The following is a 20714-nucleotide window of genomic DNA, read 5'->3' on the forward strand; positions in this document are numbered from 1 at the left end:
CAATTCCACTTGGACTCCAATCGCGATGCTGATAGAGATCGTTTGAATGTAATTATCGAGCAAGTCCAATAAATCAAAAGTAGTTATGGCTTTTCTACATCTAGAATTAGTTGTTCTTGAGTCTTTGGCGCTGTCGGTTTAATTTTGTCCTGCCGCAAAATGAAGCTGGAAGAGTTCAGGTGCAGAGAAGGGAAACAGTCAGCACTTGTTGCGAGTGGGTGTGTCGCGTATTATGCAAATGGGTTCAAGAGTTCAAAACAGTTGACAGTGTCTGCCAAAAATAAACAACTCTTTAATTAGCCATTGTCGCTTAATGCGGTTTCGTTACACTTCAAGTCCTTTGGGAGGCGGCCCATAATACTCATAAAAATGACGAATAACGAACGTTGACTCTGTGACGAATAAACGAATAAGCTCACATAATACTAGAGTGCTTAAACGGCTCGGAAAAAAAATTGGCAGTGTTATTCATTGTTCCACATATCGAGTTCATGGTACAGTTGCCCCAAACGTGACGCGACGCGACTCGACGCGTCACACGATGTGTGTTGTTTGTCTAGTTAATTCCAAGGAAGGGGAGACTGAGCATTATCACTGTATCATGTGACGACGAGTTATCTAAATAGCGTAGCGAAAAAGGCAAACGATGTGTGAGGGAAGGAAGAAGGGAGGAAAATGGTAACGTTTAGGCCAATCAATAACTAATTAGTCAACTGATTGCGACTGATAATTGTGCACCGGATTACGAGCATTGTGAAATAACTGTCTCTCTAATAAATATTGACGCCATTTGCCAGTTGCAATTCGCGGCCCTTTACCATTTCATCAGCAGTTATTGGCTTGGATCGCACAGCGGATCAAGCGGATTCCACAGAGAGTGATCTCAGCATGCCCAAGCTCTTCAACAGCGTGTACAATGCCCAATGCTCGGCTCTATCGCCACCAGATCTAATGGAAGCACAGCCCAAGTTGCTGCCCAAGACACGAAGTAACAGCAGCTCCAGCACCAGTCAACGCAACAGCAAGGTCAGTTATAAAGCCAACTCTTTTTATACACGCTATCCATAGGGTTTGTCTGTCTGTCCGTCCGTATGAATACGTATGACTACTTGGTATATCAATGTACCAAATATACATTTCGTTATATTTTAGTATTTTTTGGTATAATGAAACAATAATACCGTAATAGTAATGTTAGAAGTGTATAAATATAATAAATATACATTTCGGTATATTCTATTATTTTTTCGGTATATTTATTTGGTATGTTTAAATGATTATACAGTATGTAGTAATAGTAATTGTATATCAGTATACCAAATTCACATTTCGGTATAATTCAGCATTTGTTTAATATACCTATATTATCAAACATATATTTCAATATATTTCAGCATATTTTCGGCGTATTAAGTTGGTATATTTATTGAAATTACCGCACGGTTTTGCTATCATTCAGAGCGGGTAGCGGACATCTCACAGTCGAGCACATTCGATTGTAATTTTCTTACTCGTTTTCTTTTAATCAAATCTCTATATTTCTAGTATTGGATATTCTCGATGATTATCGAACGCAGCGCAGGTCCCAAGCGTGTGGAAATTGGCGGTGACGATATGGATACTCCATTAGAGGCCATTCTGCCAGCGGAGCCAGCTGCTGAGCAAGTGTGCCTGTTGCGTGACAGTCCTTTCAGGATACTAAGGGTAAGCTTGACATTTAAACTCGGCTCGTTAAGTGATAAAGCTCTGTCTGACCGATTATTCCCCCAATGGCAATATGGGGAAATATAAAGCACAATCTTTGCTTGCTTTTGGTATAACATCATCGGTGCTTACATAAAAGTGGATAACGTGAAATCACTTAAAGATAACATCGCACGCAACGCAACAAGTTCTGCTGTCAGCACAACAAACGCAACAAGTCGAACATGCAACAAACAACAACACGCACATTGCCTCAAATTGAAACAAAATGAAAATTGACTCGCGAATTGAATAAAACTCACCACGCGTTGCCAGTAAATCCTTGCCGATGGCAAAATGGCGTTCGGTTCACGCACAGGATATAAAAGCAACGACAGCTCGCACCGAGATTTCAGTTCGACGGAACTTCTCGTGTGCGGCATAACGACAGATAAAGATGGCAAACGGATAAGCGCCAGACAATTGTTTAAATGTGAAGACAAGTGAACAGTGTGAAATACGATGAATTGCAATTAATAATTGAATCAAAGTGATTGAGAAAGTAACAAAGAAATAACATAAATGCAAAGGGGATACGGAAGAAGTGCCTAAGGCATTGGGAAATTGAATTTGTAGTTGGAAGGAATGAAATCAATTTGGTTTTTAAATAGTTTCGCTATTTCTGCGCATTTTCAATTTGTGGCAATGAAATTAAATAGACGCAAACATATAACATTGTAGAAGTATATAATATTTTAGTAAAGAAAGCTCAGCACAAGAAAGTTTACAAAATTATAAAAACTCATATAAATTTCAATTAAATTTCTCATAAAAACGGAAGGATTTTTACAATATTGTATTTAATGTTTACATACTTTCAATATATATTTCATAACCATCAATGTTTTGCACTCGTAATAAGATGAAATTTTATGCATCAGAATTTCAAAAGCATTTTTAATCTATCAAACTATTTCTAGTGCTTCACAAAAGCTCTACTATATAGAATCAAATTAAATTATATAAATTTAAAATATTCAATAAAACCAGATACTTTCAACGTGCGCTCCAAAATAAGATTAAAGTGAGCCAACACATTTTTGCGGTTTGAAAATAATAAAGCGTTGTTATAGACAAAATAAAGAACAATTTATTAAATCCTATTTTTTAAAGGAGACAGAAGGATTTATGGTTTTCTTGTAATTTAAAGATGAAGTAGAAATTTGTATGTTTTAAATTATTTTAAAGTTGTATTAGACAAGAAAAGGGAATGTTTACAAAATGGTCTTTTAGAGAAATACAATCATTTTAAAATTCATTAAACTTCTAGTAGCTAAGAAAAAAGACAACACTTTATATTATATATTTTAGAGTAGTAACTTAATTTTGAAGTTATATTAGCCAACCAAAGAGCTTATTCGTTAAATTATCCATTTTAGAGAAGTACCTGTAAACTAAACGAAACAAAGTAGCTGAGCAAACATGAATTTAATTTACTTAGAAAGTCATAAAAGAAAGTGAATGAAATGTAATAATTGGTACCTGAGAGCATGACGAGCGACACGGAGGCACCCAAAAGGGAGGTGGTCATCAGCTCGTTGCGGTTTCTGATTAACGGTTGGGTGCGCGGCACTGAGCTGTCATCGATGGGGCCACTGAATCTGTCCAACAAATGGGCGCGCATCTTGCGGATGTCTTCAGCGCCCAAGATACACGTCGACGAGTTTATGCAGGTAAACGCTGGGCCAAGGAAATTCCAACTAACTTTGTCAACATGCAACTCGAGACTGACAAACTGATTTAGTTGCTGTACATTTGGTTTGTTGTTGCTAGTCGAAAAGAGCGCAACAATATTTTGCAAGAGGCCATGGCCAAGACAAAGCATGGAAAAACAGCAAAAAAACACGTCAAGAGACATTTTCATTAAGAGAGCTGTTCCCATAGCTGACTTGTCTTTGTCTACGCTTGTTGGCAGGCGGAACTAAATGAATGAATGAATGAATGTAACCGTTGTCGCACTCATTGTTCAATTTACTGGAGAATTTTGATTAAACTAGAGTGCCACCTTGTATCCCAGTTTGTCGTTTCTTCAAGTTGAGTGAGGCGCGTGTTAAAAGTTGAAGAAAGTTTTTAGCTTGAAGCCGTATTCGCTGCTGGCAATGTTTATCTTTTAGTTTCAACAGTTTGATTAGCACTTTGGATTTTAAATCTATACGTTCTTGGCATTTGCAGGCAGCCGAGTCGGGTAACTTGGATGATTTTAAGCGTCTCTATATTGCGGATACGACGCGTATAACGCTGAAAGATGGAAAAGGACGCACTGCAGCACATCAGGCGGCGGCCAGAAATCGTGTCAATATATTGCGCTACATCTGCGATCAGCGAGGAGGTGAGTTAACACAGAGAATAGCTAACAGCTGCAACTGCAACTGCAACATTAATTCCATTTCGCAGACTTCAATGCCAAGGACAATGCGGGCAATACACCACTTCACATTGCTGTTGAATGCGACGCCTACGAAGCATTGGACTATTTGCTCTCCATGTAAGTGCCAGCTGCCTTGTCTCATTAGGCTCTTTTTTGCAGTATTTCCCTTTCACTCTACAGTCCTGTGGACACCGGCGTGCTAAATGAAAAGAAACAGGCGCCCGTGCATCTGGCGACGGAGTTGAATAAAGTGAAGTCGTTGCGTGTGATGGGTCAGTATCGGAGTGTTATCGACATACAGCAGGGTGGTGAGCATGGACGCACTGCTCTCCACTTGGCGGCCATCTATGACCACGAGGAGTGTGCTCGTATCCTGGTAAGTGGTGTGAGTCCTTACAGCTTTTTTTTGTACATATAATTGTTTTACTTGTAGATGCGTTCTTTCTCTCTCTCACTAAAATTGGCCATTAATCAAATTCCCAAACACACACATGCACGCACTCTCTCTCACACACATACACACGCTTACATAGCTACACAAAATAATTTATTATGAACGAGAAAGGTTTGTACAATGCTCATTCAACTGCAAATTTGCATGCGCACAAAAGTATGCTACATATTTTTTTTCTCAAGTGCTACTCGCATTCCTCTGTAAGTTTGTTGTGTCGTATCTCTGTTTTGTGTGTATGTGCGTATGGAAGTTGCCACTTACAAGTGATGTAATGTATATCTGTCTCTCTATGTTCTCTGTGTCAACTCTTGCAGATTACCGAGTTCGATGCATGCCCCCGTAGACCTTGCAACAATGGTTATTATCCCATACACGAGGCGGCTAAAAACGCCAGCTCCAAGACAATGGAGGTCTTTTTCCAGGCAAGTCACAAGTACTCTATATGTATATATATTATTATTCGTTGTAGTAGTCCCATATTATGCTTTGCATGCCAGTAACAACTCTACACAGCTGTCCAGCGGTCAACTTTACTTTGATCTGATGTCAAGCGCCTTAAGTGGTTTGCTCGCCCATCAAAAGTCCCCAAGCGCTTTATCTACATACTTTACTTTTATCGTATTGCAGTGCTGCCCACTTTCCCAGTCAGTCATGCTCGCTTTCTCCCTCGTTGCGAGCTGACCTTTTTATGCATTGCGTTTTCCCGTTTTGCTGCTTTTATTGAAAATTACGTATACGCCGTGTTGCGTGCCTGCTTTAAAAAGTATCAATTTCGGCGGGTTTATTTGTTCCATTATCGATTTCCCTCAGTTTGTCCGCAACTTCTCTTCGATTTCTCTTTTAATCAGTTAAGTTTTAAACATAATGAGACAAATTCAAGGAAGGATCAACATTTTAGGTCGGTCAATGACTTTGCTCAACAGACGAAATCTAAATTATTCTTAATTATTGTATTTATATTCTATTAATATCATAAATAAAGAGTTGAAAGGAAGGATCAACTCTTTAGGTCGGTCAATGACTTCGCTCAATAAACTAAATCTTAATTTATCTCAATTATTGTATTTATATGTTTGTATTTACTATTTCATAACATTTTAAACTTTGTAAGCTAAAATAAAATTCAAACCTTCTTTTTACAGTGGGGCGAGCAACGTGGTTGCACTCGCGAAGAAATGATATCGTTCTACGACTCGGAAGGAAACGTGCCACTGCATTCAGCGGTGCATGGTGGCGACATTAAAGCTGTGGAGCTCTGCCTCAAATCTGGCGCTAAAATATCAACACAGCAACATGATCTCTCGACGCCAGTTCACTTGGCGTGCGCCCAGGTGAGTAACAGGTGCTCTGACATCGTTTGTGGCCTCGCCTTGGTTACCTGACACTTGTGGCAACTTAGTTTGGCCCACAACTCATAGTTAAACAGAGTGTGTGTCGCTCTGTTGCCAGTTGCGTCTCGCACTCTCTCTCGCTGGTTTAGGTGTAAATACTTTTGTGACTTTCATTTGACAAATTCTTATGCAAATTCGTGCTAGACGAACGTGACTTTCTTACGGAAGTCGTTGCTGGCAGCAATGAGAGCAGTCAGTGTGTGTTGAAAGGAAAAAACAAATACTATTGGAAATATATATTTTTAAAATTATTAGAAAACACTTTTTAAGTGGTTTGCCTGTGAAGATTAATTGAATTAATGACAGCTTAAATGGAGGACTGCTTAAATTATTTAAGAATGTCAATTAAAAACATGTGACGACTTCATGTGAAGAAGTTACCATAAATATTCCGGAAGTTTGTTTCATTTAAGAATATCATAAATTTTAATTTAACTGCAGCTACTTGCGCTTTAATTTCGAGTTCATTTTGTGACCCCAAATTGCATCGCTTGGCATCGTTACATTGTCATCATATTTCCCGCTTTTTCCCATATATTTCTTTATTTCATATTGTTGCCATTTCACTTTCATATTTTAGCTTAATGTACGCCAATTATTTTTGATAATATTTCGCTATATCCTCATCTTTCCTTCAACTGCTGTCGGTTTCTTTAAAGTGAAACTTTAAATATCAAAAAGAAAAACAATATTGATAGTAATTAACAAGATTTTTCTTAGTAAAATTATGTGCTTCTAAAACAAAAATGAATATTGAATAGATTTAGAACATTGGCTCTCACTACATTATTTTTCTTACTAATGTAACAATGGCTTTTCCAAAATCTTTTTACTTATTAATATGCATCTGGGTCTAAGTCTATTTTAGAGTTATAGTTCAAGTTATAATAATATGAAAACTATACATATGTATTCACAATTGAAGTTACAATAATATCAAAACTATATATTTTTTAATTATTTATAATTATTTTTATCAGGGCGCCATTGAAATAGTGAAATTGATGTTTGAGATGCAACCTCTAGAGAAGCGGATTTGCTTGAGCTGCACCGACGTGCAGAAGATGACGCCTTTGCACTGCGCCTCGATGTTTGATCATCCGGATATTGTTTCTTATTTGGTGAACGAAGGAGCCGAGATCAATGCGCTGGATAAGGAGCATCGTTCCCCGCTACTATTGGCCGCCTCACGTAGTGGCTGGAAGACAGGTAAGTTGTATAAACTAAATGGGCAACACTGCGTATGATTGATATTTTATGCTCTACACAGTGCATCTTTTGATTCGTCTGGGAGCCAGCATTGATGTAAAGGATGCTGCTGCAAGGAATGTGCTGCACTTTGTCATCATGAATGGCGGTCGCTTAACTGATTTTGCTGAGCATGTGGCAAATTGTCAGACACAGCAGCAGCTGCAGTTGCTGCTGAATGAGAAGGACGACATGGGCTGTTCGCCTTTGCATTATGCCAGTCGAGATGGCCATATTCGATCGCTAGAGAATCTCATTCGACTGGGCGCTTGTATTAATTTGAAGAACAACAACAACGAGAGTCCTTTGCACTTTGCTGCACGCTATGGAAGATACAACACAGTGCGGCAGCTGCTCGACTCCGAAAAGGGTTCATTCATCATCAATGAGAGCGATGGCGCTGGGATGACGCCGTTGCACATTGCTTCGCAGCAAGGGCACACGCGTGTGGTGCAGCTGCTGCTCAATCGTGGTGCCTTGCTGCATCGCGACCACTCGGGACGCAATCCGCTGCAGCTGGCTGCCATGTCTGGCTACACTGAGACAATTGAGTTGCTGCACTCGGTGCACTCGCATCTGCTCGACCAGGTGGACAAGGATGGGGTGAGTTTGTGGTGATAATCAAGGGAACAACACCGATTATGAAAAAGAAGAAAGCTAAGCTCAGGTTCCGTTCGAAAGTCGTAAGATTTTTTAGTTCCTTGCCCACTTAAATAGTTTATTCTTTTAATTCTACTTTGCCATTAAAATAGGTCACTTTTATTTATGTTAAAGAAATATAGGTTTTCAACAAAATTAGATAAGGCTCTCATAAAAATTAAATAAACTCAAATAAAAATTCCAATTCTATTGAAATAGCAAAAAGAAAATCAAGTTATGATACAGTTAAGGTAATGGTATAAATTTTAATTTAATTACCATTAAATTCCGATCCCATTAAAATTAGATTAGGTACTTACAATAATACATTTCAAATTACTTTAATTAGGAAAAATAAACTTAAAATTTTATTCAATTCGAAAATCATTACAACTTCTTAATTAGGATTATTAATTATTTTTTATTGAATTTGGCTTAACTATAAATGTTAATTTGTTGAAATTGAAATTAAGTATTCTTTAACGATATATAAATCGGACACCCTTTAAAATTAAATTAAATTAGACATACATTTCAATTTATTTTATTATTATTTATTAAAATTTAAGCTCCAACCGAAACAAATTTAACGGAATTTCTGTTGCTTTCATATGTAAATGTGTAAGCAATTAAAGTTCATTGCTTAATTGTGTACAGTAATTAGATTTCTAAAATGTTATTAGCATTCAATTGAAATTTAAACATATCGATTCAATTGCATTAGAATTACATCAGTAGCAAGTTTACATAATCTGCTTGAATTGCAATCAATGCAATAATTTACTGCATGCTTTACTCATCCGCTTCCAGAACACAGCGCTCCACTTGGCCACAATGGAAAACAAGCCGCACGCAATTTCTGTGCTGATGTCCATGGGCTGCAAGCTGGTCTACAATGTGCTGGACATGAGTGCCATCGACTATGCCATCTACTACAAGTATCCAGAGGCAGCTTTGGCTATGGTCACGCATGAGGAACGTGCCAACGAGGTGATGGCACTGCGATCCGACAAGCATCCTTGTGTCACCCTGGCGCTGATTGCATCGATGCCGCGGGTATTTGAGGCAGTACAGGATAAATGTATTACAAAGGCGAATTGTAAGAAGGACTCGAAGAGTTTCTACGTAAGTTTTATCGTGCTCCAAATCTAGCTGAACCTGAAGAATCTTTCACACTTATCACTCATTTAAATCATGCCCATTGAGAACGACTCTTGAACTGATGCTGAACTCTTTCTCGCATATGCAGATTAGATACTCTTTTGCATTCTTGCAATGCCCCTTTATGTTTGCTAAGATCGATGAGAAAACCGGAGAGCCAATTATGACATCCAATCCCATTCCATTGCCGGCGCTGAATGTAAGCTTAAAAAAAAAAGAAAATACCAAAAAAATAAAATATTATGAAGACGCATGGAAGTAGTTTAGAATGCTCGAGTCCATTTGTAGAACCCCTTTTCTTTGCTCCTTCAGCTTTTTAAGTCCGCTTCATACGTTTCACACAATTTCATGCATGCACACACGCCTTTCCCCTATTAAATTTTGATATTGTATAACCAAAAACTGCAATCCAACCTATCAATCAATCAACCAGATCAAGTATTCATTTGGGCCATATCAAAAGACACCCAAGCAAATCGAGGAAAAGCGTAAAGAATTTAACGATCCCAAATGGCGACCGGCGCCATTGTCTGTAGTGAATGTGAGTTTTCATATTTAAAGTTGCAGCAGTAACGGAACTTTGTCCAATTCTTCAGGAACTGGGCAGAGTACTGACTGCTAAGATTTCAATTCTCGTGCTCGTTACATTTTTAAAAATTGTTATGTAAATCAAAAAAATAAATGCAAAAAAGTCTGCGCATTTGTGATCGTCCCCTTTTTGGTGTTGTCTGCTGTAGATTTTACTTAGTTATAGTAGTTTATAGTAGTTGTGGTATTTTTACTAGTATTACATTTGTTGTTGTGCTTGTCGTGCTTTAAATACTTCCTTCTAATATCCTTCATATTTTCTGTTGAATGCTGTTAGACTATGGTGACCCATGGCAGAGTTGAGCTGCTTGCTCATCCGCTTAGCCAAAAGTATCTACAAATGAAGTGGAACTCGTATGGCAAATACTTTCATTTGGCCAATCTGCTTGTGTACTCTATCTTTCTGGTCTTTGTCACTATCTATTCCTCGCTGATGATGAACAACATTGAGCTGCGTTCAAATGGCAATGAAACCACCAACAAATACTGTCAGGGCAGGTGAGTTGAACAAATTTGTATACCCGCTACACATAGAGTAAAAGAGTATTATTACTTTCTCTGTTATATTTTGCACTGTATGATATATATTCAATGAAGTACTATATCAATGTATACTATTATATATTCTCATTCTTAGCTGGGATGAGTTGGCCAGGAACCTTTCAAAGGATCCTCTAGCTGCAGCTCGTTTGCGTCGCGACTCTTGCGTGGAGCACATCAATCGCACCAACTGCATTCTCTTCTGTGCCGTCGTCATTGTCGTCTACATTTTGCTCAATTCGGTGCGCGAATTCATACAGATCTATCAGCAGCGTCTGCACTATTTAGTTGAGACAGTCAACATCATCTCTTGGGTGCTCCAAATCTCTGCGCTGATCATGGTTGCGCCCACCTTTAAGCCAGGTGGCGAGATCACTACCGTTCACTACTCGGCTGCTGCGATCGCTGTCTTTTTGTCCTGGTTCCGATTGCTGCTCTTTCTGCAACGCTTCGATCAGGTGGGAATCTATGTGGTGATGTTCTTGGAGATTCTGCAGACGCTCATCAAGGTGCTGATGGTATTCTCCATACTGATCATTGCGTTTGGACTGGCGTTCTACATACTGCTCTCGAAGGTTCGTATAAAAGTAGAGCCAGAAATAATTTGTTCTGATATGTGTATATATCATACTACACCAAAAATTTACTTACTCACTCTTTCTTTGTCTGTATTACTTTTAGATCATCGACTCGCAGCCTAATCATTTGTCCTTCTCGAACATACCCATGTCGCTGCTGCGCACTTTCTCGATGATGCTGGGTGAGCTGGACTTTGTGGGCACCTATGTGACTACCTACTACCGTGAGCAGCTCAAGGTCCCGATGACGTCATTCTTGATACTGAGTAAGTTCGCCTTGCGTTATCTCTTCAAGATCTTTAATTAATATTTCTTTCTTTCTTCTTAAACAGGCGTATTCATGGTCTTAATGCCCATTCTGTTGATGAACTTGCTCATCGGTTTGGCCGTTGGCGACATTGAGTCAGTGCGTCGCAATGCCCAGCTGAAGCGATTGGCCATGCAGGTGGTGCTACACACTGAGCTGGAGCGCAAGTTGCCACATGTGTGGCTGCAGCGTGTGGACAAAATGGAGCTGATTGAGTATCCCAATGATACGAAGTGTAAACTTGGCTTTTTGGACTTTATACTACGCAAATGGTTCTCGAATCCCTTCACCGATGATTGTATGTATTCATTCTCTCCCAGTTTTCGAATTTAACTCTAAGCTGTGCTTCCCTAAATAGCTGCAATGGATGCCTTTGGCTTTGACAACAACGATGATTTGGTTAATGCAGAGCTGGAGCGACAACGACGCAAGTTGCGGGACATTAGTCGCATGTTGGAGCAACAGCATCAGTTGGTGCGCCTGATTGTCCAGAAGATGGAGATCAAAACGGAGGCAGACGATGTGGATGAGGGCATCTCGCCCAATGAACTTCGCTCAGTTGTGGGTCTCAGTTCGGCGGGTGGCAATCGTTGGAACTCACCGCGTATACGCAATAAATTGCGGGCAGCTTTGAGCTTCAACAAGGGCATGTAAAGAGGAGGGGAGAGGGGCAAGGCATCAATGCCACATCATATCTAAGCAAAGTTCGTAGAGTAGTGCAATTTTCAATCCCAGTAGTCGAAAGTATACCCAACTATATGTATTGTATTTATATCTGTTAACTGAAACTGAGAGCAACTTGGAAGTCATGGAATTACGAAATGGAATCAACGAATTTAAACGGCTAAAGCTGAGAGTATTTTATGCAAGTTTAACGGAATTATATTCAACACTTCTATTTATAAAATAATCTATACTTAAATGTCATTCGAAATGATTCGTCTTTATCTGTGTACTTTAATGTTTTCGTCTACAATTGGAATAAAGTCAATTTATGCATGTGAAATATTAATGGAAACTTTTGCACAAAATTGCGAAATATATTTATAAATAAATTGGTTGATGAGAATTCTTGTGTAATGTAATGATTGTGTGTAAATGGGAACAATTGAGAGATATGAATGCTTACAGACTACAAGTAGAAATAGATAAAATGATTGGCAATTGATTGAAGCGTCTGTTTACATGAATGTAATCTTGGTGCGGCCCATGTTGACCTGCCACACGTTGAGCTCCTCATAGTCATCGATGCATTTGTCCACCTGGTCGGGTTTGAAGCCCTTTGTCGTGCAGCGATCCATGATGTCGGCAATCTTAACAGCCTTGCCCGATCCAGCCAACTCGCGTACGATGGCAAAGATGCGATCCGAAGTGTTGGGAACACTGCAAAGAAAACGTTATTAATAACGATTGGAATACTTTTAAGTTAATCTTTAAGACTTACTGTCCCTTCTGGTGCTCGTGTATCTGGTTGAGCGAATCCTTGGACATCTCCAGCAAACGCAACGCCTCTGAAACATCATCCTTCTCCACGCGATCGGAGAGACGCAGACGCGCCAAAGCCGTCGAAAGGCGCAGAATGCCGAGCAGATTACGAGCCGATGTGAAGGTCATGTCCTTCTGGTTGCGTGCCTCGCGACGCAACTCCACATAGGCGCCCACAATGTACTCGGTGAGCTCGTCGGGAATGGTTGGATTCTTGCGCTTGCACAGATTGATGTAGCGACGCATCAGATTCATGTCCAGCGACTTGATGCGCGACGGCGGCTGCTTGCTATGGCTGTGCACATACGTAATGTGCTTGGCCAGTCGCAGATCATTGTCACGATCCGGTTTATCCTGGATGAGCCACAGCAAATCGAAACGCGACAACAAAGCGGCAGGCAACTGAATGTTCTGCTCCACCGTGCGACGTGGATTGTAACGACCAAAGGCAGGATTGGCTGCTGCCAAGATGGAAACACGCGCATTCAGTGTGGTCATGATGCCTGCTTTGGCAATCGAAATAGTCTGCTGTTCCATCACCTCGTGAATAGCTGTACGATCCGCATCCGCCATTTTATCGAACTCGTCAATGCAGCAGACGCCCTGATCAGCCAACACCAAAGCGCCACCCTCGAGCGTCATTTCTCCTGTTAGTGGATCCTTCATAACAGCAGCTGTTAAGCCGACGCCTGAGGAACCACGTCCTGTGGTGTACTGCGAACGCACGGCCAGGCGGCTAATGTAACCAAGCAGCTGGGATTTGGCCACACCAGGATCGCCCATCAGGCAGATATTGATGCTGCCACGAATCTTCATGCCATCAGGACGCTTATCTACTCCGCCTACGAGCAGCAAAAGCAGAGCCTTCTTCACATCCAAATGACCGTAGATTTCTGGTGCCAAGCTAGTAGCCAAACGCTCATAGAAATCATCCTGGGCCAACTCCTCCAATTCAGCGGGCGTGAGTTCTGCGTCCTTGTCCGAAATGTCGTCGTTCTTGTTGATGCAAATAATGCGCTAAATAGCAAAGAAAATGGATTAGTTTAAGGAAAGATTGCAAGAGACTGTAAGCAACTTACGTGTGCTTGCAGGAAAGTCTCCGAGAGCAGACCCTGAATCATCTGTGCGAAGCCCGTGCGCACCATGGGCAGGAAAACACCAGAGACAAGCACATGATCACCTGGCTGTGCCATGCGCGTCACCTCGCCACGACAAAGCACCGTCATGCTGCGTGGAATGTGGCCAACGGGCACTTGATCGCTGTGCTCTTGCATTTTGATCTCCTGGAACTTCACGAACTTGGAGCCACGCGTCTGCAGATAAAGACGTCCGCCTGCTTTGTTCACACGGCAATCATCCGAAGGACAATCTTGCACAGGAATAAACGACAACGAATTGACGGGCTGATAGGTCTCAGAGCCGCAGCGATCGCAAGTGTAGGTGGCCACAACCATCATGGGCTTCACCTCGGTGCAGCGTGTGACAATGCCACGCACTGTGACCAATTTGCCAATCTGTTGGGCCTTCACTTCGCGAATGGAGTGTGCCTTCTCTGTAGACTGTGGCTTGAAACCCACCTCACTGCAAACAGAGAAGAGACTTTCAGAGAAACTTCTTTCCCTTGGAATTTATGTACTTACAATCGCTTCATCAGCTCGGTGGGGAAGGCGTTGCGCTCGTCACGCTGCTCCATGGGATTGCGAGTGCGTGCATCCATCATCAAGCGATGCTCGATGTACACATCCAGCGCGTCCTTTGCGTGCACCTCTTGCTGTTTATAGCTGGGGAGCAGCTCGGCAATCACATCACTGAAAATGGCCGCATAGCGTCGACAATTCTCAATCACAGCCTCGGCGAGACTCTCATTGAATTCAGCCAGATCATCCAGATCGATGGTGATGAGCACTTGCTCACGATGCGCTAGCTTGACGAGTTGCGAACCATAAACAAACTCCTTTTTACCATCGTCGTCGCATTTGCAGAATTCGGCCAAAAAGGTTTTGATCGATTCTACGTGGAATTTGTTTTATGTTTATCATTTGTTCTTTAATTTTTTGCAGCTACTTTTCTTACCTCTGTCTTGAGCGTAGTCTCGGCGTGCCATTTGTGTAGATTTTTATAGCAGTTAAAAACAAAGCGGAATAACTTCACTCTTTGGATGTTAGCAACAAAATGCAAGCAAGCAATGCAGCAAAACAAGCGTTTCCCGCTTGCCGACTGCGTCCGCGTTATGCTCGCTTCGCGCCTTTTTTTGCGATATTGGCGATAGTTTTGCGCGATACTTTCCACCACTGTGCGTTTGAAAATACCAAGGTTGCCAGATCATAATGTATTTTAACAGATTTTGCATTCTTTAAAAATTTCTGTTTATTGAATTTTTCTAAAATCTTGGAATATTTATTTAAAAATAAACATTTACTTTAAACCGTTATCTTTCAACCCAAATTCTCACAATAACCTTGGCTCTTACAAGAGTTGGCAGCACCTTTGATTTAGCTCATGTGAACTAGCTCCGTGGTGGCAACGCTGTGAAATGAATAAACTTGGCGCGCAATGATTTCAATTCAAATGTTGACGTTTATTTGCATTTAAATGAGGATTACAAAAGTATTTCATAGAAATTGCAAATATACAACGTGGCATTAGTCATGCTGTCAATAAATATTTGGACTTGCAGTTCATGTTCATTTTGTTTTTTTGTTACATAATAATTATTTATTGGTTTTTAGGCGTCTAAAAAGTAGTACATTTAATTTTTTTTTGTGCACATTTTGCATTGGTTATCATCATCGAATAGAGTCACACAAGATGCTTTTCTCATATAGCACATTGCATTTTGTTTTGCTGTTGTTGCGGTCGGTATACATAAGTTACAGTATAATATGTTGTGTTTACGTTTAACTTAAATATTATTAATCACATGCAATAGTTAAATAATAAAAATAATAATTATACATAGTTTAACATACACATAATATTTACGGGACCGCCAACGATATCGTTGTTGCTCTTGTTGTTTATATTTTGTGGTTGTCCCTACGGTCGTTAGTTGCTATCAATCAATAATAGTATGTTTATATTATATATATTTTTTATTTATATATAAGTAGATCAATTTGTTTGTGGGTGTGTGTTTGTGTTATTAGCGTTATCAAGTATTATATATCCAATTATCATTTGTTATTTAATTATCATTTATCATTTGTTAATTGGCTACTAACTAAATTTCTTCTTGCTCACATCGAACTTTTGCTTTTTACACATTACACGCTAGATTGTTACACTTTACTTTACTTTATATATATATATTATTTATATATATATTTATATGTATTTAAATTTCGCTTAATTTTTTATGTATTTTCTTTATCTGTATTTCTTTTATCTTATTTTTTAGAGTGTCGCCTGTATCGTTTTAATTTTTTTGTTGTTTCTCTTGCAACACAAAAATGTTCAATTTATGAATTTAGTTAGTTTAGTTACTAAAGTAGTACTAAAGTTAATAAACATCTACAGCATTTGCAAAGTGTGGTAAGTGTTTTGTTTTTGTCAAGAGGCATTTGGCTTGATCAAAATCTGAATCTGAATTTCGAATGCAAGCTCAGTTCTCATCTGATCTGATATCTGAAGTGATCATCAAATCGAACAACTTAAATTAACAATCTGATTCGTAGTTTCATTTTCCCCCGTATTTGATGCATTTGATGACATTCATTTCAATTTTTACCTCAAATGGTTTGTTCATTTCGGTTTTTTCTTTTGTTTTTGTTTATATTTCATATAATTAATTTAAATAATTCTACATATTAGATGTATAGATTTTCATCGTTTCATGCGTATAAAGCTGTAAGTCTTCTAGTTTTTATTTTCCCAAAAAGTGCGTTAACTCAACTAAATTCCATTTTTGCATTCCGGTTTTTGTTAGTTTTCTATTCTTTGAGCTCTCTTAAATGTTGACAACAATAATGCGCTTCGATTCTATTCTTCAATAACAAGATTCACTGCACTTTAGCTAACATATTTAAATTCTGTTTTTGTTTAATTTTATTACGTATTTTCTCTCTTTCTCTTGCTATTGCGCGATTTCTCTCTCTTGATTTATGCATAACAGCAACTATTTAATTACACCAAAAAGGAACAATTCGCTTTGAACATTGAGCTGTATATTAATTATGTATAGTTATTTTCTTTTCTTCTTTTTTTTTTGTTGTATAGATCTATGTATGTATATGATTTGAAGAACACGTATCTGAATGAGTTTTGAGCCTATTATTGCTGTTAATATTTTGTAATTTTGTTTTCATTTTTCTTTTCTGCAAACCTCCAACACATTTTATATGGCACAAAAAATCTGTTAAGATTCTGAGTTGAGGTTTAACGGAGCTCAATTGCAATTATTTGTGTGATTTATTTGTTTTTATTTCCAGAGCGGGAAAGCTAGAAGAGTTTGGAAACGCCTAAAACACAGTGAGAGACGTTCCACATCTTTTTTTTTTATCATTTTTGTTTTTTAACTGCATATCTGTTATTCTTTTTTGTTTTTTTTGGGTATTCTCTGAAGATTGTGGTTGCATTTCAAACGCGCTTCGTGATTGCAAAGTGGTTGCTCTTAGTGGGCTAATAAATTAATGGTAACAACTTAAGAATTATCCAAATAATTAATCAATCAATTCAATCAATTAATTACTTGCGTCGAACTTTGTGCGCGCTCAATTTGCTTTGCCATTCATACATATATATATAGAATATATATAGTATACATATATATATAGATATCTTGTATATTCATATACTTGTAAATATTTATGATTTGTTTTGTTTTTTTGGGATTTTGGGTTGCTGCTGCTTCTTTAACTACAACTACTGTAGAGTGTGACTAGAGTGAGCAGCACGCTGATCGTCAAGCTGATCGTCAGCCCGCTGGCTGCACCCTTCGATGGGTCTTCTCTGGCGTTTTCATTGTCTGTGATCGGCGTGGTGCCAGCTGGATTATAGAAAGTCGAAGGACCTGCAAGAAGCAAGATAAATTTGAGTATTTTCTTTTTACAATGTTTGTAGTTTTTCTTACCATCGCCTGATCCATCGCCGGAGGCATGAATGCCATATTCCTCATCGTCATCGTTGATCTGACTGCTGCCACCGCCCGAACCCTCGTGTCCCATATCGCTCTGCACATCATGCATAGGCGGACTAGCCACAGGTGCCTAAAGAAAAGTTAAATCCAATTAATAAAAGTATCTTAATGAATGTATCTTTGGAAACTTACGCCAATGCTCTGACGTATCTTGTTCAGCTTGTCGGCCAGCACATTGAGCTGACCAATCTCCGACTCCTTCTCCCATGGCACCTCGGGATTGTAGCGCTGTGTATCCGAGCTCGGTGTCATCAGCAGCTGTGTGTAATCACCCACACGATTACCCGTCCAACACATATGATCGTCGGTCTGCGTGTAATCCTCATCACAGTAGCTAGAGAAAATAAATAAATGAAAAAACTCAGTTAGCTACGCTTTTTGTTTATTTAACTCTACTTTGGCTAGCTCATCTAAACAAAACGCTTTTAATACCCCAAACAAAAATTCTACATAATAAATAATTTTAAAAAAGAAAAACGTTTGAAGATGTTCAAGGAACTTGTAGTGTTTGTGCACACAGCAGTTCGCAACTTCTTCCTGATGCGTCCAACTGCAGTCGGACCACGTGGAGTAAGTAATTAAAGTTCCTCAACTATTTCTTTCGTATCTTTTATCTTTACTATATTTCTTAATGTAGAGCGCGTGTCGTGTCGTTGTTAAGAACAGTTGGTGGGCAAACATTGTGTTCTTTATTGCCATCTTCACGCCGCTCTACGTCTGCCTGCTGAAGGATGTGCTAGGACTCTTGCGTGACGTTAACTACAAGATCAACCGGGGCAATTAGAAACGAATCTCTGCTTCCTCTCTAGTTAAATGTGTTTCTGATACTCCTAAATACATTTCAAGTTTTTGTGGCATCGTCTTAATACACTTACTTGTCCACAATGTTGGTGAAGAACTTCTTCGACTTCTCGATGGTCGACAGGAAGTGCACGAGAGCTGCATCTGGCGGCAAAGCCCATTTGACGCTGTTGTGCTGTTGCAAGGTATCCGGTGCCTCGCCCGTCAGTGGTGGCAACAGATTGGGGGAGCCGCATGTTTTCTTCACCTGGAATTGCACATAGAAAGAATAGAGACATCAGTTGAGCTGCTTTAGTTATGATGTAAAATGATAATCGCTGCCATTTATGCACGTGCTACGTTCTGTTGCATGTAAATGGCAACGCGATGCGTCTCGCTGCATAAAGTTCCGACTAATTGAATATTTTAAATGCATTTCGACATTGCAATTACATGAAGGGGGACACAACTCTAATTAAACGTTGTCCACTCATGAAACTGATTTGCTATACACGATCAAACTGGTTGCCGACTACAAGCCAAGGCTGGGCCATAAAACTCATTTAAAATGTTCATAAATTAAAGCGCAATTACAGGCTGCGCGTCCTTGGAGCTACAAGCGGAAATATGCTGCAAAATCTGGCTGTTTAATACTCAGCTACATGGTAAGTAAGGTAGCTTAAAGTCGCTAAAATATAGGCAAACAAGTAAGAAAGTTAGAGTCGAGTGATCTCGAATGTGAGATACCCGATACCCATTTTCACCATAAACATATAGTACATATACCGATGCCTATATTTGATATATCGATATAGTACTACTACTATAAAATTATAAACAGACAGACAGACAAACTTGGCTATATCGTATCGGCTGTTAATGCTGATAAAGAATAGCTATATATGTCAGGGAATATGGCTACAGTGGAATGTTTAGTAAGCGAGATGTAGGCATTGGTCACATAGTTCTGGTAGAATTGGGCCTGAGTTTGAGAACTTAGGCTTTGCGTTGCTATGTCTGAACACTCTTCTCTTCTCGCTCTCTCCCGATTTAAGTGCGGCTTGAGAGAAGAGATAGTTATGAGCAACAAAGGCTATGAAGACTCGCTGTACTGGACGCCAGAACCAGGACCAAACGACTGACGAAGTCGGCTTGCTTGATATATACTTTATGGGGTCGAAGATTCCATCATTTACTTTTACTTCATTTACAAAGTTATAATACAAAAACTGTCGCACTTGGCTCACCTTTTTCTCGAGTTCTGCACCATTTTCCATGGCCTTCATGATGGCCTCCGACAACTTGGTGTCCAGCTGCTTGATGACAGCCATTATACCGCTCTCAGAGCGTATGTGATTGGACACCAGATTATCCAAGGCTTCCGCCACGCTAGTCCAGGGTTTGTCCAGCACACCGGAGAACTGCGCTGAGCAGCCGCTGAAATGTTAAGGGAAGGTTTAGCATACAGAATTATTAATATAACAGTCTTCAAACTTACCGCATCACATTCATGCAGTAGCTGTAGCAGAGCTTTGGTCTGCTATGCTCTGTATGTCCGTTGCAGTTGGGACAATAGTACATCTTGAGCAGATGCAACTTGCAGGTGTCTGTCAAACGTTCGCCATACAAAGCATCCATTTCACTGATCACCTCGGCACTCTGGATGAGCGCATTCATAAAGATGTTGGACATGTGAACGCTTTGTAGCAGAGTGCTTTGAACATCCTTGGGTATCTGGCCAAAGGGTTGCAGATCATCAAAGTTGTGCTTCAGACAATTGATGTAATCCTCGTGCAGTTCGCCGTAGTTGTTCTTCGACAGATGCACTCCATGATGATAGGCAACGGGAAAGAGTTGCTCGAAGAACTTGTGCAGCGCATCCTCCAAATTGCTCTGACTATTCAGTATGCTATTGCCTTGGCCATTGCTATAGTTGGACGTGTATTTCAGGTGACTGTTTGAAAGAAGAAAATGTATTAAATTTGAGGCAAAGAAAACACCTTTAATACGTACTTTATGAGTTCCGTGTAGAGCTGATGAATCAGTTGCTGTGCCAGCGGCACCATTCGGCTGTAGACTTTCGAGAAAATGGTGAGTGTCTTGTTCTCAGACTGCTCGGCTAGCTCGAGGACGTGACCTAAAGAGAAGGAGAAAGAGACAGAGAGTGGGAGAAAAGATTATTGTTGGTTCTGCATTGTGTAGCGCATAATTTAATCACTCTCTGCTGTTTGCACAAGTTCTTTTCGGTTTGGGGATTTGCCGCGTCCGAGTTTCGGCACGAGTTAAATGGTCTGTCTG

General features: G+C 39.8%; 4 protein-coding genes across 15 annotated transcripts in view; 2 read left to right on the top strand and 2 right to left on the bottom strand.

Moving 5' to 3' along the window:
- Nucleotides 1–800: 800 nt before the first annotated feature.
- LOC133846340 (transient receptor potential cation channel subfamily A member 1) lies at nucleotides 801–11898 on the top strand. 12 transcript variants are annotated; one of them, XM_062281277.1, is made up of 17 exons: nucleotides 801–1026; nucleotides 1546–1704; nucleotides 3231–3416; nucleotides 3916–4072; nucleotides 4138–4228; nucleotides 4292–4487; nucleotides 4880–4987; nucleotides 5708–5896; nucleotides 6937–7165; nucleotides 7227–7807; nucleotides 8654–8968; nucleotides 9093–9203; nucleotides 9870–10090; nucleotides 10230–10707; nucleotides 10814–10976; nucleotides 11043–11315; nucleotides 11376–11898. In XM_062281277.1, the coding sequence occupies exons 1-17, from the start codon at nucleotides 889–891 to the stop codon at nucleotides 11669–11671; spliced, it is 3891 nt and encodes a 1296-aa protein (XP_062137261.1). In that variant the 5' UTR covers nucleotides 801–888; the 3' UTR covers nucleotides 11672–11898. The 12 variants fall into 12 exon arrangements, with proteins under 12 accessions (XP_062137261.1, XP_062137249.1, XP_062137250.1 ...); XM_062281265.1 differs by lacking the exon at nucleotides 3231–3416 and adding an exon at nucleotides 9438–9545 and having other exon boundaries at nucleotides 4292–4496; XM_062281266.1 differs by lacking the exon at nucleotides 3231–3416 and adding an exon at nucleotides 9438–9545.
- Nucleotides 11899–12023: 125 nt separating this feature from the next.
- On the bottom strand, nucleotides 12024–14749 carry LOC133846341 (DNA replication licensing factor Mcm7). The gene is made up of 5 exons (XM_062281278.1): nucleotides 14576–14749; nucleotides 14143–14512; nucleotides 13582–14083; nucleotides 12462–13519; nucleotides 12024–12400 (listed from the first exon to the last, which is right to left on the bottom strand). The coding sequence occupies exons 1-5, from the start codon at nucleotides 14604–14606 to the stop codon at nucleotides 12199–12201; spliced, it is 2163 nt and encodes a 720-aa protein (XP_062137262.1). The 5' UTR covers nucleotides 14607–14749; the 3' UTR covers nucleotides 12024–12198.
- Nucleotides 14750–17027: 2278 nt separating this feature from the next.
- The window catches only part of LOC133846343 (division abnormally delayed protein), a 72864-nt gene continuing 69177 nt past the window's right edge, over nucleotides 17028–20714 (bottom strand). Inside the window, exons 3-9 of the mRNA XM_062281279.1 lie at nucleotides 20430–20553; nucleotides 19915–20370; nucleotides 19664–19853; nucleotides 18512–18684; nucleotides 17769–17970; nucleotides 17571–17706; nucleotides 17028–17510 (exon numbers count right to left, since the gene is read on the bottom strand). Of these exons, the coding sequence (XP_062137263.1) occupies nucleotides 17353–17510; nucleotides 17571–17706; nucleotides 17769–17970; nucleotides 18512–18684; nucleotides 19664–19853; nucleotides 19915–20370; nucleotides 20430–20553 (1439 nt within the window). The 3' untranslated portion in view covers nucleotides 17028–17352. The remainder of the gene's footprint in view (nucleotides 17511–17570; nucleotides 17707–17768; nucleotides 17971–18511; nucleotides 18685–19663; nucleotides 19854–19914; nucleotides 20371–20429; nucleotides 20554–20714) is intronic.
- On the top strand, nucleotides 18023–18504 carry LOC133846344 (uncharacterized). Its single transcript, XM_062281280.1, has 2 exons — nucleotides 18023–18206; nucleotides 18274–18504. Exons 1-2 carry the CDS (start codon nucleotides 18123–18125, stop codon nucleotides 18418–18420), a joined length of 231 nt encoding a protein of 76 aa, XP_062137264.1. The 5' UTR covers nucleotides 18023–18122; the 3' UTR covers nucleotides 18421–18504.

This window comes from Drosophila sulfurigaster, chromosome 3 (assembly GCF_023558435.1).
Source record: "Drosophila sulfurigaster albostrigata strain 15112-1811.04 chromosome 3, ASM2355843v2, whole genome shotgun sequence".
In the NCBI taxonomy this organism is placed as follows: Eukaryota; Metazoa; Arthropoda; class Insecta; order Diptera; family Drosophilidae; genus Drosophila; species Drosophila sulfurigaster.

Bases quoted from the DNA above. Each gene is read 5' to 3' on its own strand.
- LOC133846341 (XM_062281278.1), bottom strand. From the start codon at position 14,606: ATGGCACGCCGAGACTACGCTCAAGACAGAG. The intron at 14,513-14,575 runs GTAAGAAAAGTA...AATTCCACGTAG, and splicing joins AGACTACGCTCAAGACAGAG to AATCGATCAAAACCTTTTTG. The intron at 13,520-13,581 runs GTAAGTTGCTTA...TTTGCTATTTAG, and splicing joins AGACTTTCCTGCAAGCACAC to CGCATTATTTGCATCAACAA.
- LOC133846344 (XM_062281280.1), top strand. From the start codon at position 18,123: ATGTTCAAGGAACTTGTAGTGTTTGTGCACACAGCAGTTCGCAACTTC. The intron at 18,207-18,273 runs GTAAGTAATTAA...TTCTTAATGTAG, and splicing joins CTGCAGTCGGACCACGTGGA to AGCGCGTGTCGTGTCGTTGT.
- LOC133846340 (XM_062281277.1), top strand. From the start codon at position 889: ATGCCCAAGCTCTTCAACAGCGTGTACAATGCCCAATGCTCGGCTCTA. The intron at 4,229-4,291 runs GTAAGTGCCAGC...TTCACTCTACAG, and splicing joins TTGGACTATTTGCTCTCCAT to TCCTGTGGACACCGGCGTGC. The intron at 5,897-6,936 runs GTGAGTAACAGG...TATTTTTATCAG, and splicing joins TTCACTTGGCGTGCGCCCAG to GGCGCCATTGAAATAGTGAA.